The sequence below is a fragment of the Bos indicus x Bos taurus genome, chromosome 5 (genome assembly GCF_003369695.1).
Source record: "Bos indicus x Bos taurus breed Angus x Brahman F1 hybrid chromosome 5, Bos_hybrid_MaternalHap_v2.0, whole genome shotgun sequence".
In the NCBI taxonomy this organism is placed as follows: Eukaryota; Metazoa; Chordata; class Mammalia; order Artiodactyla; family Bovidae; genus Bos; species Bos indicus x Bos taurus.
Genome location: NC_040080.1, coordinates 6,220,156 through 6,247,356, shown reverse-complemented (window position 1 = coordinate 6,247,356; position 27,201 = coordinate 6,220,156). Strand labels below are relative to the sequence as shown.

Below are 27,201 nucleotides of genomic sequence, written 5' to 3'. Positions count from 1 at the left end.
AAGGAAATGGCAACCCACTCCAGTGCTCTTGCCTGGAAAATCCCAGGGATGGGGGAGCCTGGTGGGCTGCCGTCTATGGGGTCGCACAGAGTCGGACATGACTGGAGCGACTTAGCAGTAGCAGCAGGGGCTTCCCTGGTGGCTCAGTAATGAAGAATCTGCATGCAATACAGGGGATGCAGGAGACGAAGGTCTGATTCCTGGGTAGGGAAGATCCCCTGGAGGAGGAAATGGCAACCTGCTCCAATATTCTTGCGTGGAAAATCCCACAGAGGAGCCTGGCGGGCTACGTATAGTCGTCCATGAGGTTGCAAAGAATCGGACATGACTGAGTGAGTGAGCACACAGCACACATATTGAACTGCTGCTGCTACTGCTAAGTCACTTCAGTCGGGTCTGACTCTGTGTGACCCCATAGACAGCAGCCCACCAGGCTCCTCCGTCCCTGGGATTCTCCAGGCAAGAACACTGGAGTGGGTTGCCATTTCCTTCTCCAATGCATGAAAGTGAAAAGTGAAAGTGAAGTCGCTCAGTCATATCTGACTCTTAGTGATGCATGGACTGCAGCCTACCAGGCTTCTCTGTCCATGGGATTTTCCAGGCAAGAGTACTGGAGTGGAGTGCCATTGCCTTCTCCACATATTGAACTAGATCCATGTTTTATATTCTTTTTAAAAATTATTTTATTTTTGGCTGCGCTAGGTCTTCACTGGTGCTCTTTGGCTTTCTCTAGTTGCAGCGAGAGGGGGGCTACTCTGTCGTTGCAGTGCCTGGGTCTCTCATTGCAGCGGCTTCTCTTATTGCAGGGCAAGGGCCCTAGGGCACACAGGCTTCAGCAGTTGCCCCGTGGCACATGGGATCCTCCCGGACCAGGAATCGAACCTGTGTCCCCTGCATTGGCAGGCGGATTCCTATTCACTGAACCACCAGGGAAGAAGACCTCTGTGTCCTTGGCACAATTACATAACAAGAAAATCTTATTCCTAACGTTGTAATGGCACATAGGTGGGGAGTTGAAAGAGAAACTCAGGACAATGAGTGAAGCATTAGTGAGCAGGTGTCAAACGTGACAATAAAATGTTCTAATAAGAGAACACCCCCAAGGGTGATTCAGACACATCGATCGCTCTACAGAGGTATGTGGGTTGCCTCCCTGTATTTCTCTGTGGGTCACGGGAGTCCAGGCTGGCTTGCTGTAAACACATTGTGTCAAGAGCTTATCCTGCCGCCAGTGACTTGCCAGCTGCACTTACCTCTGCGTCTGCGGCAAGCCCGGAGGCTGATGTCATGTAAGCCACATGGCGGGAATTGTCTGGGCTTATCTGACCGACAGGCTCACCTACAAAACCCAGTGCATCTCCTCAGAGCACCAAGACAAGGGCCTTTGTAATGATAAATGCTGAGGTGCTAATATTTCTAGTTGCCTGTTTTCCTCTAGATCACAGTCGAGTTGAGAGGAATGAAACCAAAGTAGTTGTCAGATTAAATACTTTGCTTTCTCACAGCAGCATGGTTCTGTAAGATACTCAGGTTTGGGTTTGGGTTTTAACTTAGTGCCAAATTTTAAAAATGTGACCTACCTTATAATAAACTAAATCACATTCTGAAGCTTTTCCTTTCTGTCCAAAGGGCTCATCTTATACATTCGTGAATTAGTTATTCAGCCCTAATGAAATAGATTGTGATACTGTGATTTTTAGGAAATATGTATTTGGTCTCCATCTCCTTTCCCAGCATACAAAACCTTTGTAATTTTCTTTCTAAGAGCTAAGGGACATGTGTTATATTTAGTTTTGTTTCCAGTTCCTGAAACTGCTACAGAGCAGAAAGGTGAAATGCGTATCTTTTGTTATTCCTAACAAGTCCCTTTCAAGCAAACCAGAGTTTGTGCTACGACTGGTGGCTGGGGCTCCTGGATGGCCTTGGATGTGAACTGGCTGCCTGGGGAACCAAGGCGTACCCCTCAATCTCCGAGGAAGAGAGGGGGCTGGAGGTGGAGTCAGTCGCCAATGGCCAGTGATTTAATTAATCATTGCCATGCACTGGGGCTTCCCAGGTGGTACGAGTGGTAAAGAACTCGCCTGCCAATGCAGGAGACATAAGAGACTCGGGGTTGATCCCTGGTTCAGGAAGATCCCCTGGAGGAAGACACGGCAACTCACTCCAGTATTCTTGCCTGGAGAATCTCATGGACAGAGGAGCCTGGGGGCTAGCAGTTAATAGGGTTGCCAAGAGTGAGACACGACTGAAGCGACTTAGCATGCACGTAGGCATGCCTACTGTAATAAGGCTTCCATAAATAGCCCCAGACTATGGAACTGGAAGAGCTTTCAGGCTGCTGAGCACGTGGACGCGTTGGGAGGGTGATGCTCCCAGAGCGAGCACGGGAGCTCGGTGCCCCTTCATCCATACGTTGCCCCGTGCATCTCTGCCATCTGGCTTTTCCTCAGTTGCATCCTTTATGTAAACTGGCAATGGAGTAGGTAAACTGTTCCCCTGAATTTTGCGAGCCCCATTCACAAATTAATTCAACCCAAGGATAGGGTTGTGGGAACCTCCGACTTGGAGCCAGTTGGTAGGAAGCAGTTAACAACTGGAATTGTGATTGGTGCCTGAAGTTGTGAGTGTGGCGGGCAGTCTTGTGGGGTTGAGCCCTTACCTGTGGGATCTGACTCCATCTCCAGGTGTCCGAACAGAGTTAACCGCAGGACAGTGGTACCCACCCTTTTTGGCACCAGGGACCCGTTTCATGGAAGACAGTTTTTCCATGGACCAGGGGGTGAGGGGTGGTTTTGGGTTGACTCAAGGGCATTACGTTTATTGTGCACTTTATTTCTATTATTATTACATCAGATCCACCTCAAATCATCAGGCATTAGATCCTGGAGGTTGGGGAACCCCTGCCTCCAGGGGTAGGACATCTGGGGCCATAGCAGAATTGCTTGGTGTGGGAAAAATCCCGATAGCCTGGAGCCAGAAGTATGGTGAGGATGGGAGTGACAGAGAAACAGGGACGTTCCCCCAATAACAGACTTCCTTAACCTTTCAAAGAAGTGCCTTTATTTATTTACAGGGTTTAGGAAAGGGAAAAAAAAAGGTCTAGAAAAAGGAAATTCCAAAATAGGTGTCCTCGGCAAGGGTTGGGCGCAGTGACAGGTTTTGACCGGGTCCGGGCTGTAAGTCTTGGTCTTGCCGGTGGTCACTTCCAGGTGGTGAGGACGGTCCTCCCGGCATCTCTCAATCGGCTCCCTTTGGGCCCCAGCGACTGGCCTGGCCGACTTCTCAGCTCTCGTTCAGCCCCGTCACCCTGCGCCAGCTCCTCGTCATACCTAGAGACAGAGGGCCATCTCCAGGGTTCCCGCGGCATCGCCATGGCAAACAGAGAAGCAGCCTGCGTGCCTCCAAACTCACCTGCCCAGCAGGTGGCCTTGGCAGCCCACCAAGGGCCATCCCAGGCCACAGAACACACGAGCACAACCTTGTTAAACTGTCACTGTGGACGGGTCCCACACCCTGCAGTTGATGTTTTCATACAGGCCACCAGACAGGGTCTGGCAATGGCCACAGGGAAAGGCATGACATCCCAGGGTAGCCAAGGAGACAAGCGATGTCTGAAAACACATTACACTCAGCACCTCGCTCAGCATCTGTGGGGCGAGGATGACTAACCCTGGTCCAGACAGGGCACGGGGTGTGAGTGACCAGCCCAGGAGGCGGCAGCCAGGACAGGGAGAGGCCAGTTTCACCTCCACCAGCCATGACCTACCCACCCCTCCCCATCAATGCTCCTGCATCGGGCTTGTGCAGTGCTAAAGCACAGCCCGGGGGGGACGTACAGCTGGTGCTTTTAAACCAGAAAGAACCTAGAACCTCAGCGACCCTGACAATAAGGCATCTGGTGACCTTTTCTTGCTGGGGTGGGGCCCCCACGAGAGGGGTGAAATCCACAGGCCCTGTTTCGGGCCCTGGCACTGCGGACCTCCATGGACAGGGTCTCCTATCCCTCCCAGGGCTTCCATCACCCTCCTGACTCAGATCCGTAGGCATCATGAGTCCCACTTCCTGTTGGAGGAAATTGGGGCTCAGAGAGGTTTATTCAGTGGGCTAAGGTCACACAGCTGGTACGTGGCAGAGGTAGGGTTAAATAAAACCCAGGACTTCAGATTCTTGGAGAAGGAAATGGCAACCCACTCCAGTATTCTTGCCTGGAAAATCCCATGGATGGAGGAGCCTGGCAGGCTACAGCCCCTGGGGTTGCAAAGAGTCGGACATGACTGAGCAACTTCACTTCACTTAGGATTCTTAATTTGGAACTTTTTACCCTGCGGCTCAGAGTGTGAAGCTTCTGTCCACTGTTCTAATGTGTGTGTGGGTGTCACTGCTGACCACACCCTGGCTGAGCACCCACCAAGATGTCCACATCAAATGCGAAAGGTACTAAGATGCTCAGTGATGTTTCATTAACTACGTTCTGCTGACCTCTGGAAGAGGGTGTGTTTCCATTAAAGCTTATTCCCAGGATCACCATGTGTGGGTTGAGGGTGGGCTGGGCTAGAGATTTCTGAGGATGAAGGATGCATTTTCCACACTGGGAATGAAAGAGGAGGGTGGGGAGGAGGGAGGCCAGAAGAGTGTCATCTTCACAGCAGACACAACGAGGTTTCCCTCTGCCAGACATAGGGAGGTCAGACCACAACCTGTGGGTCCCTCCTGTTCCTGTCTCCCTAAGGAGAGACGATGTTGGGCAGAGGACTCCCCAGGGATGCTGGTGGATCTGCCTGGGTGTGGGGGGGTCTCCCAGGAGGCACACTGGCCCCTCTTCCCGCCAGGGACTCCTGCTCATACGTTATCACTCTATTTGCTTGTGTCGTGTCTACCTTACTGACCAAAGGGCTGGAGTGACCACCCCCTCTGTCTGGCTCATCCCCAGCACCCCTCTTGTGGGGAGCGTGTGTGCAGTAAGAACCTGCTGAACAAGCAGAGGGGAGACACACAGGTGGGCTTCCAGTTTCCCTGGGCATTGGTGCTGGTCTGTGCAGCTTAAACACCAACGGAAATGAGCGCTTGGTGAGCAGCTGCCATCTGGGACGGGTGACTCCTGGGGGTGGTGTGCCCAATGACGGGGCGAGCGTGGAGGAGGGTCAGAGACCAGATGGCCCTTCTCAGGCCCCTCCTGGGCTGGCGGGCTGCTCTCTGGGGCTTTTCACAGGCAGGATCCACTCACAGGGGTCAGAATAGTCATTTTTAGAAGACTGTAAAAGCAGACCCGGCATCTTCTGAACTGGGCCCTGGACGGAGCAGATGCAAAGTGCCAGGCCCTGCAGCTCCGCGGCCGGGATGGAGAGCTGGGACAGCAGCAAGAATGTCTACATCCAGGTGGCACACCAGGGTTGTGGCCACGGGCAAGTGAGCCGGCCCCCGCTGCGACCCCTGAAGGGCTCTTGAGGGCACCCAGTGGAATGCAGAGTGCCTGGCATGGCAGGACAGGACGGAGCCGGTGATGTCGGGGGCCTGTCCGCCCCCCTTTCCCAGACCCATCCTCCCGGATCCCCCAGCACCTCGGCTACAAGCCCACAGAGACTGACGGGTCACTGAAGCACTGGGGAGCAAGCCCTGACTGGAAGGACCCAGCACCGTAGGCTCTGCACTGGAACCCCTTCTTAGTTCTTCACCCGGGGGAGGGTAGCCCAATGCATTGCAAGGAAGGCCACCTTTTTGTCTCTCCAACTGGAAGCACTGAGGCTTCTGACCATGCGTCTTACTGGAAACGGGGCGTCTGCCCACACCCTCAAGGGGGCAATGGGTTGATGGCGGGCAAAGGGCCCCACAGGCTCCCTAGAACACACTTCCCCGACCTCCCCAGCACCCTCAGCTCGATGAAGGGGGGCTCACCCAGGGCCCCCTCCCTGTCTCAGGGCTGTGAGGACGGAGCCCACAAGGCCCTGCATCGTGGTTGTCACCCTGCACTGCCCACAGTGCCAATCCCGGGAGGTTCTGGACATGCCCCCACCTGGCCCCACCCCCAAACTCTTCCTCTGTACCAAGGACTCTCTGTCCGTTGTTAGCAATGGACAGAGCCTCCCCCATCCTCCGCCTTGTCCTGGAAGGTCCCCATCACCTTCCTGCTCTGAACCTGGCTTCCCCTCCCGCCCCTCGAGTGGGCCTGTCTTCTCTCCCACTGACCATGCTCCTGGGTCTACAGGGGAACCCCCTCTCCCCCCGCAACTTCTCTCCAAAACCTCCTTCCCAGGTCAGCAGAGTCCACCAGCCTTCCCTGCCGTGTCGGTCACCTCTAATCCTCCAGGTCACTGACCCTAATTCCTTAAGATTCAGGCTCTCAACTCACTGCTGCTGGTGACCTGAGTGACCAAACAGATGAGACCCTGATCCCCTAACCTACTGCCCTCTCCGATGACCTCCATCCCAGCTCAGCCCCACCTCTGGGGCACCCAACTGACCACGTCACGTTCGGTGACCGCACCCCTTGCGAAACTTCAGCCGCCAGCCACAGCCTGACCTATGCCCCTTGACCTCTGCCCCTTCTCTTCCCAGCTCAGTGTCTGACAGCCCCCTGCCCGCCCTCTCCCTGTCCTCAGCTGCTCAGACCTGCTGCTTCCCTGTCCTGCCCCCTCACCTGGCGAGCACCCCACCCAGGGCACTTCCATGCTCTGCCTACCCTATGCCTCGTCTGGATAGCAGACGTGCTGGAAGATACAACCAACCAGCCAGCTGGTCGCCCTTCAGGCTTGTGACCACCCTGCCCAGGCCCCTAGTGCTGCTCTCATGGACTCACCTCCTGTGCTCCTGGGGCTGCACACTTACATCCACACAGCAGCGGCGCTACCCGCCAGGGGCCTGGGATCGGAGCACGGGTGTAAAGTTCACAACTATTTCTTCACTCTTTACAAACGTTAAGTGAGGGGCTTCCCTGGTGGCTTAGCGGTGGAGAATCTGCCTGCCAATGCCGGGAACGCGGGTTCGACCCCTGCCCCAGGAAGATCCCACATGCCACGGGGCAACTAAGCCTGTGGGCCAGAACCATGGAGACCAAGCCCTAGAGCCCGGGAGCTGTAGCCACTGAGCCCACGAGCCACGACTACTGAATCCCGAGCACCCCAGAGCCTGTGCTCCCCAAGAGAAGCCACCACAGTGCGAAGCCCGAGCACCCTGCAGCTGGAGAGTGGCCCCCACGTGCAACTGAGAAAAGCCCGCTCAGCAGTGAGGATCCAGCACAGCCATACGTAAATAAAAGTATTTTTTTAAAAATTAAAGAAATGAAATTGTTAAATGTATGTTTAGACTTCACAGAAATAGTTAATGCGATCCTAACAGCTTCAGTCCTTGGGCTTGAGTGCTATTTCCCTCTTTTCTTAGGCCCCCTTCCCCAGCCCACACCTTCTGCGGCAGTGGTGCCCATGACAACCCCCTACGGAGTGTTCCTCTACACTTCCTGCCCTGTCCACTCTCGGACCAGCCGCCACATGTGGAAATGCCAGCCACACTGGGGGAGAGGGCATGGCGACCACCGCCGGTGTCACACGGATCACACTGCACACCCTTCCTGCAGCTCCTCCCCCGGCCTTCCGGCCCCAGCACAGCCCCACCCGAGTCCTTCCAACGTCCACTCACCCTTCCACCTTGAGAATGAGTCGGACCCGCTCAGCCACTGCCCTTCTGATGGGTTCTCACTTTCCCCCACTTTATGGCACTATCAGGGGCCACGTAACCCTCCGAGCCTTTGTTTCCATATGTGTGTAAAACGGAGCCAGTGACGACCTTCACCTCACAAGGCTGCTGGGAAACGAGCTGTGACGACAGGGGTCAGGCCCTAAATGCTGTGTGCCCTCCTCTCAGCTGTATTATCCCCATCGAAAGGTGTGCACCAGGTTCCCTTGGGGCTCAGGCAGTAAAGAACCCGCCTGCAATGCAGGAGAACCAGGTTCAAATCCTGGGTAGGGAAGATCTCCTGGGGAAGGGAATGGTAAAACACTCCAGTACTCTTGCCTGGAGAATCCCCTGGACAGAGGAGCCTGGTGGGCTACTGTCCACAGGGCCTCAAAGAGTTGGGCACGACTGAGCGAGTAACGCTTTCAAAGGTGTGCAGACTGAGCTCCTCAGTGTCACAAGGGTCTCAGGGATGGGCCAGGCGTGGCCGGTCACTGCTCCATGGTGAGTGACTAGCTCCGCCCTGACAGCTCACCTGGCCAGTGCTCTAATATTTCCCATGCACTAGACTGAGACTGGACAGAGGCTTGGTTCAGCACCCAGCACTCATCGGCAACAAGGCCTTTCCCATAACGTCAAAAGGCAACATACTCTACCCGATAAGGCGAGTTCACATGCGCCTAGAACATCCGGGTTGGGCCCTGGCACACCCCCACCCCACGCACCAATCTGACACTCACGCAGCCAGCGGCACAGACCCACAAACTCACAGGATTTCATAATTGCCGAGGACTTCCTTTGGGGGTGACTTGTTCCATTTACAGTCTGGAATTTCACCGTTAGGGACCGCGATGTTGAGGGTGTCATTGATCAGATTGTACTTAAGGATTCGGTCGTTGGCAGTGCTGGAGGTGAGGGATGGGGATGCGTTTACCTGCAAGAGGGGAGGAGACAGACCACGCCCTTCAGCTGGGCCACCTACCCACCCTGGAGCGCGGGTGAGCAGGGCCGACGCGAACACTGGCCACCCCACAGCGTAGGTAAGGAGGTTGCTTTACACTGTCATACCTAACACCTTCAGGAAGCACTTTCTGGTCTATTTCCTTAGGTGGAATGTAACTTAGGGAATTCTCTGGCAGTCCAGTGGTTAGGACCTGGCACTTTCATGGCTGGGATCCCAGGTCAGGGAACTAAGATCCCACAAGCTGTGCGGCTCGGCCAAAAAAAAGAAAATAATAATCATAATACTATTTAAAGACAGGATTAGGAACAGAACCTACAAATCAGTCACCACACAAATAAAAATCTTAGGTCAACGTCCACCACGAACATAACTTCAGTGTCTACCTGTGTGGTGAGCTCCACCCTCAGCATGGAGAGCTGCCCAGAGCTTTGCTGGGATCAGTGACCCAGTGACCCTGACCAAGCAGCATCGTAGGCTGAAGTAAAAGGAAGTGCACCCATGCGCTGCCTGACCAGCAAAGCAACATTCTGAGCAGAGAAGAAGCCTGTCCAGCAAGTGGAAAGTTAGTTCCAGAGGCCTCTGGGAAGGTAAGCAAAGTCACCAAGCACAGACATTCACTCTGCGGAGAGTCCCACGGGCCCTCGGTCAGCACCTATTGACTCTTACTTTGCACATAGTTGTAACGACCTTGGCGGGCTGCTTTCTCAGGCCTGGGAGGGAAGAGGCAGCAAATCTGAAAGTCGTTCGGGTTCCTCCCCCGAATGGTCAGACCATGTGTCTGTGCTGCCAGCGAGGCAGCTGATGTGTACAGTGGCAGGGGAGGTGCAGACCTCGGGTGCCCTGGACGTTACCACTGTGCTTTATCAGGCCATCCTGCGATTCTCATTACAAACAGGCTACAGTTCAGATCTGTTATATTATCTTAGCAATAACCTTCACGTTGAGATTCTAGTTCATCAAGGAAAAATTGACTTCCATTGAAGTTACATAAAATGGAGAAACTTCATGTAGACGGAAATGAGTTTGAGCAAGCTCTGGGAGTTGGTGATGGACAGGGAAGCCTGGCATGCTGCAGTCCATGGGGTCACAAAGAGTCAGACACGACTGAGCGACTGAAACGAAGACGGAGGAAAAGAAAATATAAATTATTTTATGTCTGTAGATAAGACTGACTTAACTATTTTTCTGCAGGTGTGTTAAGTTGCTTCAGTCCGACTCTTTGTGATCCCGTGGATTGTAGCCCGCCAGGCTTGTCTGTCTATGGGATTCTCCAGGCAAGAATACTGGAGTGGGTAGCCATGCCCTCCTCCAGGGGATCTTCCCAAACCAGGGATCAAACCCGCCCCTCTTACATCTCCTGCACTGGCAGGCAAGATCTTTACCACTAGCGCCACCTGGGAAGCCCTGCTATCTCTCTACATGTACATATGTCTACACACACACACACACACACAACACACATACCACTTTCTCTTATAACCTGGCTCTCCTGGCAGCTTCTCAGGAGGTCCTCACTTTCCCCTCACGATGACTTGCTCTGGAGACTCAGCTTTGGCTGGAAACAGCCTGAGCTAAAGGGCATGAGCTGCACCCACCCGGTGGGTCACACAAGGCTCACACAAGGAGATGAGTGGGCAGAGCGGACACCTGCCCTCTCACTGCCCGCCCGGCCCCATGCCCCTCTCCCTGGCAGCAGAGCAAAGCAGGACCACCCAGCAAGGTGGGCTCTGTGTCTGGGCCTTGATGGACATGCCAGCCCCTCCCCCACCACCGCTGTCATCAGGAAAAGGGCACACACACCCCCCCTCTTTCTAGAACAGCCATCACTACATCCTGTCTGCGCCTTCAGATGGGCAGATAAGTCCACTTCCAAACTATGCCTTTGTCCCCAGAGTATGGTGTTCCTTATCTCTGGACAGAACACCGTTGCCTCCCAGGACTTCTGGGGCTGTGAGCGCCCTTCCTGAATGGGAATAGTGTCCTCCAAGAGGATGTTTGGGGCCTCCGGAGCTGGACTCACCCGGAAGGACCCATCTGGAAGGGGGACAAAAATAAAAAAAAAATAAAGTACTTCTGGGGAATTCCCTGGTGGCCCAGTGGTTAGGACTCCGAGCTTCCACAGGTTCGATCCCTGGTCAGGGAACGAAGATCCCTGCAAGCTGCACAGTATGGTCAAAAAAAACACACAAACCCCAAAATGGAAGTGGAACCACAGGCTGTGGCACTGTGGGCTGGGCTTGCAGGAGGTGGTTGACGGCAGTGTGCACATTTCCCAGCCATCAGCAAACCCTCAGACCTGAGCATCTGTCCTCATCCTTCTGCCCTCGTCTCCACCCACCCTGGCCTGGGGCCTCAGATTTGGGGCCAGGCAGGAGCGCAGGGAGGCCGTGAGGTGACCAGGCGCAAGGTCGTGGGACACGGGTACCTCGATCAGCCAGGGCTTCAGCTTGTCATCGATGATGATGTCGTAGCCGTAGCACTCGAAGCAGTGCTTGTCGTTGTTCATCACGGGCTGCGGGGAGAGGACCGTGGTTAGAGCCAGCGTCGGGGGTCCCGGCTGAGACCCCTGACATTGTGGACACGTGGCATGTCACGGCAGCAGGGCCCTGCGCGTGGGACCAGCGGCTGAGACCAGCGGCTCTCTGCCTCCCTCTTCTCTGCCTCGCTCCCTCTCCCTGCTCCTCCCGTGGGGCTCCAGGGTGGACATTCCCCTCAACCTCAGATAGGGCATTCAGGAAGCAACCACTATGTCTCATTCATCAGAGGCTCAACAACCAGCAATGAAGGTCTCCACCAGCACAAGACTGTCCTGACACACACACACATGCACACACACAGACACACACACACTCGCACACACATGCACACACACACACATGCATGCAGACACATGCACACACACAGAGAGACACATACACACATATACACACATGCATGGACACACACACACATACACATTATACTCACGCACACACACACACACATACACACACAGATGCACACACGCACACACATACACACGTGCATGCAAACACACACATATACCCACATGCACACACACAGAGACACAGACACACACAGACATACACACGCACACATGCATGCACACACAGACACACACACACACATATATACACAGACATGCACGCACACACGCACAGGGCCCACCAGGCTGCCAGTCCCTTCACAGGCCCCTTGGGATGCAGCTTATGAACCTCTGTTCTCTGTGACTAAAGTCAAATCTGTTTACTTAACATTTTTGGATCCTCTTCTCAGTTTTTAATTCCACTTCATAAACTATTCTCCAAGTGTATAAAAAGCCCACCAGCTGCTTGCTTACAACACAGACTCCATGCTGCCTGAATGAGACCCTCTGGGAGAAGGCCAGCAAACAGTGGTGCTCCCCGGGGTTGTCTCTGCACCGCACAGCGAGGGAGAAACACAGACACGACCGTGAGGACCCTGAGGGCTTCTTATGTGGCAGTGGGTGCCTGGACTCTACTTAGTACGCTCAATTCAGAACAGGAAACGAAGCCCAGTGCAGCCCCACTTGGAGGAGAACCAGGCTGGGGGGCGGGCTGTTTCATCACATGGAAATCTAGTGGAACCACTGCCTTTCCACTGAATTCTGGTGTCCTGACCCGGATACTGCCCACACCACAGTCACAAAAAGCCTCTGCAGAATAGGAAGTCACAACCCTCTGTCATCTCCCAGACCCGCTGTCTCTGGCCCTCTGAGCATCCTGCCCCCAAGCTGTGGCTCCCAGCTTCTCCATCATGTCCCATGTCCCGTGTCCTGGGTCTGGGTCCCCCTGCGTGGTCCTTGCCCCCGCACCACGCCCTTCTCACAAGGTACTGCAGCCGCCCGTGTCCCTATCTCTCCCCTAAATTCCCGGAAGGCAACACACTTGGTAAAAACAAGGAGACATCCTAAATGAATAAAAATGGAATAAATGAATCCCTGCTCCCCAGATCCTCAGAGCCTTGGAAATGCCACAGCTTTTCAGCTCTGGAGCCCAAAGTGCAGGAGGAGACCCTCAGGCACCTGAGGATCCCTGTGCCAGGGGAGCCGGCTGACCACCCGGGGCCAGGGCACAGGCATTCTTGATCAGACAGCCAATGATTTCTCAGAGCTCTGCCAGCCAGGGGGACTGAAGCCAGCCAGGAAGGAGGTGGAGGAAGCTGGTTAACCAGGCACTAAGGCGCCCGCATCACCTGTGTTACAGCCTGGCTTGAAATCTGAGTCCAGGACTCCACACACATCCCCACTGTGACCCTCACCCAAGTGTTGAAGTTCAAGACATGGCTTCCGTGGGGTAAGAGACGTGGAGCATGGCCCCTGAGATGTCTTTCTCCAACAGTGGAAGAGTAAGGTCTTCCCTCGCCCCCGTTCTTTTTCTCCCCTGTCGAGTCCACCCTGTGAGCCCGAGACGCAGACAGGAGGAGCTGGCAGGGCTCTGGAGCGCTTGGTGAAACAGGAAGAGCTCGATTCAAGACACGGGAAAGCCAAGGTGTCCACCAGAAGCCCCATTTTCCATCCATAATTTTCTTTACCAGGCTGTTTCAACAAAGCTTTCCACACATGGGGAAACAGTATAAACTGTCATTTTCCGAGATAAAATGGGAGTCGGGGGTCCTCCCTGGTGGTCCAGCAGTCCTCCCAATGCAGGCAGCCCGGGATCGATCCCCGGTCAGGGAACGAGAGCCCACGTGCCACAACTAAAAGATCTTGCCTGAGGCCGCTAACACCCAGCCCAGCCAAACAGATACATTTTGCTTTAAAAAAAAAAAATGAGAGAGGGGATTCCCTGGCGGTCCAGTAGTAAGGACTCCGTGCTTTCACTGCTGTGGGCCTGGGTTCAGTCCCTGGTTGGAGAACTAAGATCTCACGGGTCCTGTGCCCTGGCCAAAAAAAAAAAAAAGAAAAGAACGGGGGCGGGGGAAGACCTTACTCTTCCACTGAGAAGATTGCACATATGTATTTTCACACATATCCACCTCGCTGCCAAGCCCATATCACACTTCCTCCAAGAGCTCATCTCCCCACGTTTCCGAGCCCGGGGAGTGAAGCTCTGTCCGCGGCCCCTCAACCCCCGGTGTGTGGGCGCGTACTCGCCTGCCCACCAGCTTCTGCACTAGAATGAGCAGCCTGCGCGCTGGTGCTGCAAGGTGTATTCTTTACTTTTCCTTGGAAAACAGATGCGCACCTGCTTTAGGACAGTAAAACAAAACACAAAAACTCCAAACCAGCCAACAGATAGGAGACATGAGTGAAAAGAAGAGGGGACTCTCTCCCGCCCTAAATGTCTATGAAACAGCAGAGCAGGAGGCCTAAAAACAAGGAGGCTGCTGAAAAGTCTATCTCCAAAGCTTCAGCTTGTGACAAAGGCTCACTGTCCACTCAGGGGGAACAGAAGAGCCAGGGGTGATGGACGTCAAGGGGACCTGGCCCGTCTGGGGAGGTCCCAAGGCCGTGGCTGCAGGAGGTAAGGCCATAAAAACCGGTGTTTTTAGCGAAAGAGCCACAAGTACCCCCCCAATCCCCAACCATTCCCGGGTTTGCGCTGTCTCCTCGCTCTCTCTGCGCCTGGGGCTCCCGCCCACCCCCGGTGCAGGGCTCACCGCCACGGCCTTCAGGGACTGCACGATGATCCAATGGATCTCGTCGAACAGCTTGCTGGTCACCTCCTTGCCTCGGGTGCTCTCCAGGTAGAGCCTCAGGTTGTTCACGGTCCACTTGCCCCCGTGGATGTGGTTGTAGTCCTCCTGGTCACGGAAATGAGGGGGTGGGGTACGGGGCAGGCAAGGCACCCAGGGGAACCCAGCGCTTGTTCTCACCCTTGAGCATTTCCTGGGGCCCTCCCCTGTGGGGGGCAGGCACATAGGGACAAGGCACATGGGCTGTGCCCCTTGGGGATCTGGGATGCATGTTCTTAAAACACAGTCATCCCTGGGTATCCGAGGGGACAGGTTCCAGGGCTCACTCAGAATCCAAAATCCCTGGATGCCTAAATCCCTTACACGAAACAGCACAGCATTTGCACATAACCTACATACATCCTCCCATCTCCGTGTCCTTTAAATCACCTCTAGATTACACATCGGGCTTTCCTGGTGGCTCAGGGGTAAAGAGTCCACTTGCCAAGGCAGGAGACACGGATTTGGTCCTTGGGAAGATCCCCTGGAGAAGGAAATGGCTACACAGTCCAGTATTCTTGCCTGGGAAATCCCCCGGACAGAGGAGCTTGGTGGGCTATACAGTCCATAGGGTTGAAGAGAGTCAGACATGACTAACAACAACATCCCTAAGAGAAATCATAGGAAAAACTAGGCCAACTGTCCAGAAGTACCTTTCCTTTTCCAGGCACAGATTCTTTGTACCATCGAGAAAAATGTGCTTACTTAAAAAAAAATTCTAGAGGCCTGTTTTGCACTTTATGCAAAACACTGACATATGCACAGATACATACAGCACGAGTACACATCTGTTTGGGGGCCTGTAGGAACGTTATCTTATCAGAATGATCTCACAGCACTGTTTTCCTATCAACTTGCAAAACTGTGCATTTCAGGACCTGGCCCTGGTCTCTGATCTCCTTCTCTTGCTCATCTTCCACCATGGGAAACCCTCCAGCAGTCAGGATGAATCTAGCCTCCTGGCAGGCACTCCCAGGGCAGCTCCGAGGTCTCCTGACCTTCAGTTGCAGGCAGTCCTTTGCAGTCGGCCCCTCTGGCTGGATGCTGAGCCTCCCGAGAGCAGGGACTGTCTTGCCACCCTGGTACGGAGTGCAGGGTGGCACTCTGCACCCAGGGGCCCCCGGTGGACAGGCAGACACACTGCCTCATTCGCAGCCTTTCTGTGTTCCATGTAACATCAGTTCTCTCTGCAGTGCTAAACTAGAGCCACACAAGGCTGAAACCGAGGTTTCTTGGAGTAAGCACTTTTTTACGTTAAAAAGCAAAGCATTGACAATTAGGATCAATGTGGCAAGTACTGCTGCGTCTAGACGTGGAGAGACGCCAGACTGACTGTACTGCCTCCACTCTCTTCTTCTGCCATTTTAAACGAATGGTTTCTGGGGACCTCCCTGGCAGTCCAGTGGTTAAGACTGTGTGCTTCCATTGAAAGGGATGCAGGTTCGACCCCTGGTCGGGAACTAAGATCCCACATGCCAGGTGGTGGAGCCAAAAGAAAAAGAATCATTTCTGTTCCTTATTGACGGAAATAGTGACCTAGTGACTGATGTCCTGAGAAGGCTCATCAGATGAGACCACCCTCCCAATTTCAGTCTGGCACCCCCAGGTCGAGGCGTCTTTGTAGGTCAGCCACTGTGCACTGTCCTAGGACATAAAACGGACAAGAGGTCAGTCACTGTCATTCCCCAGCTCCGCCCAGACCTCAGGGAACGTGCTACTTGGCTATGAAGGGTCTGTCGTTGCTTAGCTGTCCCCCAGATGCTCGTAAGTTCTGTGCTGTGTCACTTGAAAGGTCACTTTCCCCTTCTTGTGAGTATGACATCTCGGCCATGTCACCCCACCTCCTCTGTGAACCTTGTAACGATGCTGCTCTTGGAAAAACCTGATGGGCAAGTGACGTGGGGTCAGCCTCACATGGAAGCCACTTGCCACCCTCAGGGACAGGTGGCCGTGGTCACATCATTTCACGACCAGCAAGGTAAAAACCAGGGCTGCTGTTTGAGAGCGAGGCTGGGTGACTTGCCCAGGTCACACAGCAGGTGAGTGATGGACATCGGATTGAGCCCAAGCGGGTCTGACCAAATTCTTCAGTACGGTTACTCAGAAAAGCTTGTTTTCGATCAATATTTACCCTCTTTCTGCTCCAATTACAGAAAAAGACCAGGGTATTCAGGCTTCCATTCAAGCAAGATACAAGTAGAAGAGGGTCTTTCATAGAGAAATGAGACCTTTGGGACTTGTTTGCCAGGACTGGGTCAGAGCCTGGGTATAGCGCCCCGTGTCCCAGCCTTCACTGGCCACTCCAGGGCCCTCTCTCACCAGCACCCTCACTCGGGGCTCCAGCCGCCTTGACCACTTTCAGCTTCTGCAATGCTCCTTCCACACGGACTGTGCCCTCTGCTAGAATGTTCTTTCTGCACGTCCACCTGGGGAACCCCTGGCTCAGACTTCAGGTGTCTGCTCAAGCCTGCTTCTGCACAGCAGCCTCTGGCCAGCTGGCCCCCAGGATCCTTCATTCCAAGCTCCTCCAGCTCTGAGTCTCTACCTTCAGAGCACGCAAACCGTTTGTGACACATTCCTCCACACAACTACTGGACAGCTATCTCCCCCGCAGGCTCTGGGCTCCATGAGAGCAGAGATCAGGGGAATCTGATCCCTTGTGTGAGTGTGTGCTCAGTCGCGTCCAACTCTTTTTGACCCCGTGGACTGTAGCCTACAGGGCTCTTCTGTCCATGGGATTCTCCAGGCAAGAATACGGGAGTGGGCTGCCATTTTCTCCTCCAGGGAATCTTCCTGACCCACAGGATTTGATCCACATCTCCTGCCATGCAGGCGAATTCTTTACCGCTTGAGCCAGCAGGGAAACGTATAAAGACAAGGCCAGCTGGTGGTTGTGTAAGACCTGGAGCTCTGTGGGCAAACTATAGGTTTAGGATTTTGTTGAGGTGATGGTGGTGGTTGTGGTTTAGTCACTAAATTGTGTCTGACTCCTGTAACCCCATGGACTGGAGCCCACCAGGCTCCACTGTTCATGGGATTTCCCAGGCAAGAATACTGGAGTGAGTTGCCATTTCCTTCTCCAGGGGATCTTCTGGGCCCAGGGATCAAACCCACCTGTTTTGCATCTTCTGCATTGGCAGGTGGAATCTTTACCCTTGAGCCACCTGGGAATACTGCCCATCACTGTAGCCCTTAGCATGGGGCTAACCCAGGGAGGTGCTCAGTGAGTGAATGACCATGCATGAATCCTCTCCTATAATCCTCCCAACAGCCATAAGGTGATAATATTATCTCCTTTTACAACTGGAGAGACTGGGGCTCTGACACTCAGTTAACTTGCCCCCAAGGTCACAGAACTAGAAAGACAGTAATAATATTACCTCCTTTCATAGCTGGAGAGACTGGGGCTCTGACACTCAGTTAACTTACCCCCAAGGTCACAGAACTAGAAAGACAGGGCTTGGACAAGGGATTTTCTTTCTCCAAGTCCCCCACCCTGACACAGGCTGGCACTCGGCTTGGGCAACCAAACTGGATACCCGGGGCTCCCCCTCATCAGTGCCAGGGCATCTTGACTCCAACTCTCCTACCCACCCACCCTGTCCTGCAAAGAGAAAAAACAAAGAAACCCATGAAATCAGTCCACTTCCTTAAGCTTAGTTGAAAAGAAGTACTTACCCCGTGTTTCTGGATGGCGACATTGGTGAGATGGACAAACATGTTGTCCAGCTCGCTGGTGCTCGGGGTGTACTTCACGGTGCAGAAGCGGCAAAATCCAAGTTTATACCTAGGCGGGAATTTGGATTAACTCAACGCTCTGAGGACAAGCGTAAACAAAATATCACGCTTTTTCGTCTTAAAAGAGCTGCCAACATGGATGTACCTAGAGATGGTCATACTGAGTGAAGTTAAGTCAGACAGAGAAGGAGAAATACTGTATGACATCCCTTATATGTGGAATCTGAAAAGAAATGATACAAATGAACTTACTTACAAGACATAAAGAGACTCGCAGACTCAAGAGAAGCAACTTATGGTTGTCAGGGGTCGGGGGAAGGATGGGGGAAGGAATAGTTAGGGGGTTTCAGATGGACACGTACACGTTGCTATATTTAAAATGGGTAATCAATAAGGACCTACAGTATAGCACAGGGGACTCTGATCAGATGTTATATGGCAGCCTGGATGGGAGGGGCGTTTGGGGGAGAATGGATACATGTATATGTATGGCTGAGTCCCTTCACTGTTTACCGGAAACCATTACAGCATTATTAATCGGCTATGCTCCCATAAAAATAAAAAGTTTAAAATAAATAAACATATAAATAAAGACCAAAAAATTGCAAAAAAAAAAAGAGCTGCTTTTCGTTTTGACCTTTTAGAAGAGTTGCCTTGTAAAATTTTTATGGTTCTTTTTATATAAGGAGTTTATTAAGATATAATTTATAGGCCATAAAACTTATCCACTTAAAGTGTACAACTCAACGGTTTTGGGGTTCAGAGTTGTGCAACAATCACCAGTACACCCCAAAAGGCGTGTCACTGCGTCACTCCAGAAGGAAGCCCTGTGACCCTCAGCAGTCACTTCCCAATCCCAGGGCTGGGCAAGCGCCAAGCTACTTTCTGTTCCTACAGTTCTGTCTATTCTGGGCATGGTGTAGAGACGGAATTGTACAACACGTGGCCTTCTGTGTCTGGTTTCCTTCTTGAGTATGTTTGCAAGGTTGCAGAGAGTGGCTTCTTATTTTGAGGATTCACATCACTGTCAAAGGCACCGTCTTACTCAACATGGACCATGTGCCAGGCACTGCAAGTTCGGGGAACTTGACCAACGACCAACCTAACAACCCTTGCCAGGGTCCTGAGGAGCAGGAGGTGTCGTGTCAAATCGGTCTTTTTTTTTTGGCCGCACCTCGTGGCTTGCAGGATCTTAATCCCTGACCAGGGATCGAACCCGGGTCCCCTGCAGTGGAAGCACTGAGTCCTAAGCAGGGGACTGCCAGGGAATTCCCAAAGCACAGTTTTAAGGAGGGAAACAACCCCTCAGCTCTTACATGTAGCAGCGCAGCGGGCGGTACGTAGACACCAGAACGTACAGGCGCAGGTCGAACTTCCTGCCGCCGATTAGTAACGGGTTGTTAATGTACAGAGAGATCACGTAGGCTTCCTTGGTGGACTGAGTCACAAACCTGGGTGCGGCAGAGAAGGCTGAGCTTAGATGCAAACACCAGAGGGCTTTAACAGGGAACAGACCTGAGGGTGCCAAGCGGGAGGGGGGTCAGGGAGGGATGGATGGCGAGCTTGGCATCGGCAGCAGCATTAATATTATATACAGAATGGATAAACAAGGTGCCACTATAGCACACGGGGACTGTAGTCTATAGCCTGTGATAAACCATCATGGAAAAGAATATGAGAAAGGATATATATAACTGAGTCACGTTGCTGAACAGCAGAAATTAACACAACATTATAAACCTGCCTTATTTTAAAAGACCAGAGACCCTTAGTTGGCTGGTGACAAGCTTGCTGCCTCTCATCAAGTGAGAGGCTGGTTTGTGGGGAGAAAACAGGGGCTGGGGGGTGGGGGCAGTATCCATGGAGGAACCCCCGGGGGCTGGCACTATGCAGTCAGACTTCAACGCAGGACACGAGGCGGCGTCCCTGCCATTCCTGGGAAATCCTGACATCGCCCACCCCTAAAGGACGGCACCCACGGTCCAGGCATTCCCCAGCAGTGAAGAACCTCACAGAGGCAAGGAGTGAGGCTCAGCCTAAATCTCCTGGGGTCCTCTGCTCCAAGGAGCCCCCAACCCAGGGAGGAGGCCGACCTGACTGTGCCCAGGTCTTCTCTCACCCTGGCTGCACACACCACCCAGTGCTCGGGTCCATCTCCAACTCGCCCCCGTGAGGCTGGTGCCACTGTGTCCCCAGTTTACTCGGATGAAAAACCCGAGAGTCTATGCAACAAAACTGACTCAGGCGGTGAGCGTCAGACAGGGGTGCAAGCCCAGGCACCCAGGGGTTAAGCACGTGCTTTGCCAGCTCAGAAGCACCAGGACTGGATGGGTCTCCCCCCAACTTTCAGAACAAAGAGCAGCTGGCAAGGCTCCCTGCTCCAGTGCCCTTACCCTGCTTTACACACCTCTCTCCGGGTGAGATTCTATGCCTGGTGATGCTGCTGTGGCCACAGGGCCTAGCCCTGCCTCCAGGTGTTCACATGCACAATTGCTGCACACCTGGGAAAGCAAGCAAGCCCCCCCAGCCATTCCCCCCCAGCCCACCAGCCCATGGCCAAAAGCCTAATGACATGAGACAGCTGCTGCAAAGCGCACGGGACGCCCGTCCACTTACGAAGATGTTTTGCTGTCCCGGGACCACTTTTTGATCTGCGAGAGCTTGTTGATCAGGAAGATGCCCTTTCCCTGGGCTTTGCCACAGGGTTTCATAATCCAGGTACTCGAGGGGCTTTTCCGGAACTCCTCCACAAACAGGTTGTAGTCGGCAGGCAGCATGTAGGTGACAGGAACAAAGTCTGAGGACGGGAGAGGGGACAGTGAGTGAGTCAGCCCAACAGCGGCCACGGACGGGAAGACACCGCGCCTGCCTTTCCAGGGCCTGTGCCGTACCCTGCGCCCCTGCCCAGCGTCTGATGGAGCAAGGACTTCTGCCGTTCAATCCGTGTGAGACACGTACGGCTTGCTCTACTGCGCTTCACAGATAATGTGTTTTTTCACAAAATGAAGGTTTGTGGCAACCCGGCATGTAGCAAGTCTGCTGGCGCTATTTTTCCAACAACATTGGCTCACCTTGTGTTTCTGTGTTACCTTTTGGTAATTCTCACACTATTTCCAACTTTTTCATTATGATGTTTGTTATTATGTTTGATGAACTATGATAAGTAATCTTGATGTTACTGGGTGGGCTGAGACTTACGGAAAAACCCAAGGGAAATTTCTGGCCAAGCCAATACTACTGCAAAAAAAAAAAAATGACAACTCACTGAAGGTTCAGATGATGGTTAGCATTTCTAGGTAATAAAGTATCTTTAAATGAAGGTATGTGCATTGTTTTTTTGAGACATAATGCTATTGCACACTCGAAAGACTAGAGTTTAGTGTAATGATAACTTTTACATGCAGTGCAAAACCAAAACAATCATGTGACTTGCTTTACAGCAATATTCGCTTCATTATTTTTTATAGTTTTGTTTTTTTATTTATTTTTGGTGGCACCGCACGGCTTGTGGGATTTTAGTTCCCTGACCCGGGATTAAACCCAGGCCCCTGGCAGTGGAAGCATGGAGTCGTAACCACTGGACCGCCAGCGAATTCCCACTGTGGTATTTGCTTTATTGCGGTGTTCTTGAACTGAACCCACCGTCTCTCCAAGGTCTGCCTGTAACGAGTTCTCTTTTGGCTGCATGCCAGTTACTTTTTAAATCTGTACCATTTAATTCCCACAGCAACCTCTGAGCTCGGCATTGTTATTATTCCCATTTATCAGATAAGGACACTGAGGCCCAGAGAAGTCACACATCGTCTTCCCCAAGTGTGCAAAGGGATTCTCAAACTTTCCGCCAGGCCAGCTTTTCTCACAGGATGCTGAATGGACACACCACTCTCTCCGGGCCCTCCCAGACACAGGATTCACCCCTCCCGGCAGTCTGCAGCCCACGGAGGGGCCCCTGCCCTCCTGAGCACATTTCCAAGGCACTGACACAAACTCAAGATTCCAAAGCTGAAGCCCTCCCCGCCCCCTGCCCTGCTCCTCCGTATCCTGTAAACACTAGGAAAGAAACAGGTGCTCACAACTCGCACAGACACACTCATCCCGCAGAGTCAACAGCTGCCACCCCCATGCCATGTGCTGATGGGGGAAAAAACACCACGGCTATTTATTTAAAAGGTGAAGCCGGTGGAAAGGACACGAACCCAGGTAGAGGTACTTCCCGCTTTCGTCCTTCTCTGCCAGCGGGCTCCCTTCCTTCTCCAGCTCCTTCCTGTATCTCTTGATGTTTTTCACCATCAGGTCCTTCCGCGTCAGCTCATAGTGGTTTGGGAAATGGTTGACTATTTGATCATCCGAGAGCCGGTAGCCAGTTTCGACACTAAAAACATTGCGGATGGTCTGCACGCTCATCCTGAAAGAGAAGCCAAGAAGGGACGTGCGGGACGAAAGCTCAGGGTGTGTCCACGTGGAAGGAGGACTCATTAAGGCCCTTGTCGGCTTCCTTCCGACAAGGAAGCATGTTCCTCAGAGCTTAGCTGTCCCCAGCCCGCACCTGAGCCCAGAGGGGTCCAGCCTACGGCAGCAGGATGTGTGTCTGTGACTATACCTGAACAGTCTGGGCGAGGGCTGTTCTGAGTCTGTGCCCTGACTGGCTGCACTCTCTGGCACAGAGTAGATGCTCAATAAACGTTTCTCGGTTAATGATAACATTGATTATCGATATTACATGAGAGAGACCCTTTCTGAGTATGAAGTCAAGAAATTCACTGACTCAATATCTGCACTCCAAGTCAGGAAGGACAGGGACCCCTTAAAACCAAAGCCCCAGGGACTTCCCTCGCAGTTGTCAGGGAAGGCAAAATGGAAGCAGTCTTGTTCAGGCTTCAGAAGCCGAGAGCAGGCCTCTGACCTCTGACTCCTCACCCTGCCTGGATTACACGCCTGTTGCCAAGCACACCAACTGCTACCAGCAAGTCAAGCGGCACTTTGGATAAGAGAGGGAGAGGACCCTGGATTTTCTGTTGAGCCCCTGGAGGCCTGGCCAGCCCTCTCAGGTCAGGAAAATCCTGTATCTCACAAGGTTTGAGACACACAGGATTGTGAAAGTGAAAGTAAAACCAGAGCTGCATTTCTGAAGTTTACGCAAACCACTGATAACAGCACCCCCCAAACTGCAGCGTGAAGCCTCACCCGTGGGGTGGGCAGACCATCCGGGACCTTTTCCCAGCTGAGACTCCAGATACTAAGGAACGTGCCGGTGCCGGTGCCGGTCAAGCCTGCTGTGGGTCGGCCCAATTTGGAGGTGCGCATGCTGTTACTTTCCTCTGCTGTCCCTATTTTTCTTCCTTTAATGACTGTACATTGAAATTAAGCCAAGTAATCCTCTATTAAATATTGAAACTGTTTGTGTATACTGTTTCTTTTGTTAATGAATACTTCGAACCTAAAAGTGACCAGGGATACCCCCTGCATTGGGAGCATGGAGTCTTAGCCACTGGACCCCCAAGAACTCCTTTTTATGTTATATGATATCCTATTTTACACTGTTACCACGAGAGGGAAAAAAAAAAGCAGCCGTAATTCCTGAAAACCGTCAAATGTTACTCAGCGTTCAATCCCCAGTAGTCCGATAAATACTTTTCACAGCTTTTGCAAATAAGAAGCCAGGTCTTCTCACTAGTTGTTCTCTCTCACATGTCTTTAAATCTATACTTTCTCTCCCACCTTCCTTAAATTTTTTTTTCTAGGCAATTTATGTGTTGAAGACACTGGGTGCCTGTTCTGCAGGCGTTCTCACAGCTTCCTTGTTTACCATGCTCCCCCGGGCCCTGCACTTCCTATAAACTGGGGGTCCGACCAGGTGGACGCGGAGCTGTGTCCTGGGCAGTGCGTGCTCCCACAGGCCGGCACATCCAGCCTGGAGCCTTTCCCCTCAGGATGTCAGCAGCTCCACCCAAGAGAATTACAATGTGACCCACGTAGCTGAGTCATATGGTGAGCTTTCTAGTGGGCACATTAAACCAGAAGTTCAAGAGGCAAGAATTTTAATCTGACTCATTGGAAAAGACCCTGATGCTGGGAAAGTTTGAGGGCAGGAGGAGGAGAAGGGGGCGATAGACGATGAGATGGTTGGATGGCATCACCGACTCAATGGACACGAGCTGGGGCAAACTCTGGGAGACCGTGAAGAACAGGGAAGCCTGCCATGCTGCAGTCCGCGGGGCTGCAAAGAGTCGGACACAACTCAACGACTGAACGACAAACAACAGTCCAACATCTTATCATCTCAACATATAATCAACATAGAAATTAGCGGTGAGGGATTTTACATTCATTTCTCCGTGCTAGAACCGGGAGCGTACACCACACTCGGGCACAGACACCTTTGTTTGCATCAGCCACACGCAAGTGCCCTCTTGCCCTGTGGTCAGCGGCTTCTGTCCTGCACAGACATAGATCCTTATTTCGTGAGGGGTTACAAAATGGTGAAAATTCTCCTTTCTCATTCCTCCTTCATTTATTGCCAGGAATGTTTCTATGAGGAGAAATTTTCCTTCATGAACAATTCAGACAGCCCGTGAAGGGTTTCTCCAGGGAAGATTGAGTGACTTTTTTCCTGCATCAGTTTTCCAAATGGTGAGCTGGCTCCCTGCCCTCCCCCGCCCCGACCCAAGGATGTGTGACGAGCTGTGCTGGGCCCCTATCACTGCAGAACAAACGACCCAACGACCCAACGTTCGCTACCTAAGATAACCACCATGGTATGTTATCTCTAGGTTCTGTGGGGTCAAGAATTTGGGCAGGGTGCGGCTGAGCGCTCTGAACCACGTGGCACTGAGGTCACTCAGGCGGATTCAGACAGCTGGTCTGGGGGCCCGAGCAGGCTTTGTCCACAGCTGGCACCTTGTGGGGGTGGGTTCTCCCACACGACAGTCCTGGGACGGGCAGGCTTCTCATCTGACAGCTTGTGGCTCCGGCTGGGGCTTTCCACACAGGAAGTAGAAGCTGCTGGCTGCTTAAGGTCTGGGCCCCGAAAAAGAACACACTAGCCATGTCCCACTGGTCAAAGCAGTCACAGAGCCCACCCAAGGTCAGGAGAAGGGGACAAGACCCTTCTCTCACCTCCAGAGGGAAGTAGTATCAAAAACACAACTATTTGTAGAGGAGGGCGAGGCTACACAGCACATCTTATGAGATCTCAGTTCCTCGGCCAGAGACTGGACCTGGGCCACAGCAGTGAAAAATGCCGAGCCCTAACCACTAGGCAACCAGGGAGCTCCCCACTGTGGCCATTTCAAATGTGTCACAAATTATGCGGGTGGTAAAGAATCTGCCTGCCACTGCAGGAGATGCGAGAGACACAGGTTTGATCCCTGGGTCGGGAAGATCCCCTGGAGAAGGAAATGGCAACCCACGCCAGTATTCTTGCCTGGAAAATCCCATGGACATAGGAGCCTGGTGGGCTACAGTCCATAGGGTTGCAAAGAGTTGGACGTGACTGAGCAGCAGGGATGGTGTTTCGTTTCAGTTCTTTTGGGGGCATGTTTATGAACTCATAGATTCAAACATGCATCATGAATTTCGATCTGTTTCAGTTATTCTTACTGCAGCTCTAGTTCTCCTTATTTTGGGCAGAAGGAACTCTCTAAGTTGCCTTCTGAGTCTTATTAACGTGACTCTAGCAGTCCTCGACCATGTCTCTGCTTTCCCATAAGACAAGCTATTCTGAGCTCACCTTGTACAAGTCTTCCTGAGGCCCAGCGACAGGCACTTCTGCAAGGAGCAAGGGAAACATTCACCTACCCTGTAGCCTGACTGTTAAAGGGTTCCAATGCTCCACCCTCCTTGTTCCATATCCTGTGTCACTTTGTAGCAAGTCCCTTCTGGAGGTAAAATAACTTTCCCCTTGAATTTGAGCCAACCCAATGCAGTTCTTTGGGCTTTCCTGATAGCTCAGATGGTATAGGGAGTTAGAAGGGATAGGCTACACACTCCAGTATTCCTGGGCTTCCCTTGTGGCTCAGCTGGTAAAGAATTTGCTTGCAATGTGGGAGACCTGGGTTCAACCCCTGCATTGGGAAGATCCCCTGGAGAAGGGAACGTCTAGCCACTCCAGTATTCTGGCCTGGAGAATTCCATGGACTGTATAGTTCACGGGGTCGCAAGGAATCAGACACGACTGAGCGACTTTCACTTCACTTCAATGCAGTTCTTTGGCCAAAAAGAACAGAAGTGATGGCGTGCCATTTCTGAGACGGGCCCTTAACGGCCTTGAGAGCTGCCACCTCTCTCTTGGGCCCCCGACTAGCTGGCTGGAGGGTTGTGAGAGCTTTGTGGAGAGGAGCCCCTGTTGTCCTGGCCAAGGGCATTCTAGACCAGCCAGGTCCTGGATGACCCGCCAGGTGACAGCAGATGCTGCATGAGCCCAGGTAGGGTCAGTGAAGCAGGTCAGACCAAGAGAACCGCTCCACCAAACCGACAAACTCATGTTAACAAGAAGTGGTTGTTTCGAGCCCCTAAGTTTTGTTTTCTAATATTTATTTATTTGGCTGCCCTGGGTCTTAGCTGTGACACATGTGATCTTCCAAAATTCGTTGCGGCGTTTGGGACAGTTAGTTGAGGCATGTGGGATCTAGTTCCCTGACCAGGGATTGAACCTGGGCCCCTTGCACTGGGAGTGCAGAGCCTTAGCCACTGGACCGCCAGGGAAGGCCCCAGGCCCCTAGGTTTTCTGGTGCTTGTTACTCGCTGTCTGGCAATGGGTAACCCTACACTCCCTCCAGCACAGTCACTGTTTACCTGTTTCACACTCCGTCTACTTGCTGCCCACGTGTAAGGTGTTTTTGCACAGGTGTTGTCAGGATACAAATACAATTTCATAATATGTTTTTCTTCTCATTTATTGTTGTTCAGTTTCCCAAACTGCTTTACGATCATCACAGTATTTTAACGGCTGCGCCTTAATCTGCTTGGTTACTGTATTTACCTTTCCCCGACCGGTTAATATTTAGCTGTTTTCAGTAATTTTCCCTAACCGATTTCCAAGACCTGACTGGGACGCTCAGTGCTTAAAGCATGAGCTCTCAACATCTCCAAATATCCAGCTCCTATCAAACTGGTCAGCCCTTCCCTCCACTCACTCT

At 52.6% G+C, this 27,201-nt stretch overlaps 1 protein-coding gene across 3 annotated transcripts in view; it reads right to left on the bottom strand.

The window, feature by feature from the left end:
- Nucleotides 1-3,037: 3,037 nt before the first annotated feature.
- The window catches only part of TTLL1 (tubulin tyrosine ligase like 1), a 35,182-nt gene continuing 11,018 nt past the window's right edge, over nucleotides 3,038-27,201 (bottom strand). For all 3 annotated transcript variants that reach the window (XM_027540576.1, XM_027540577.1, XM_027540578.1), the window contains 8 exons: nucleotides 22,261-22,469; nucleotides 20,681-20,861; nucleotides 19,381-19,515; nucleotides 18,005-18,113; nucleotides 14,252-14,395; nucleotides 11,055-11,141; nucleotides 8,436-8,599; nucleotides 3,038-3,329 (listed from right to left, as the gene is read on the bottom strand). In XM_027540576.1, coding sequence (XP_027396377.1) covers nucleotides 3,200-3,329; nucleotides 8,436-8,599; nucleotides 11,055-11,141; nucleotides 14,252-14,395; nucleotides 18,005-18,113; nucleotides 19,381-19,515; nucleotides 20,681-20,861; nucleotides 22,261-22,469 — 1,159 coding nt within the window. In that variant the 3' untranslated portion in view covers nucleotides 3,038-3,199. The remainder of the gene's footprint in view (nucleotides 3,330-8,435; nucleotides 8,600-11,054; nucleotides 11,142-14,251; nucleotides 14,396-18,004; nucleotides 18,114-19,380; nucleotides 19,516-20,680; nucleotides 20,862-22,260; nucleotides 22,470-27,201) is intronic.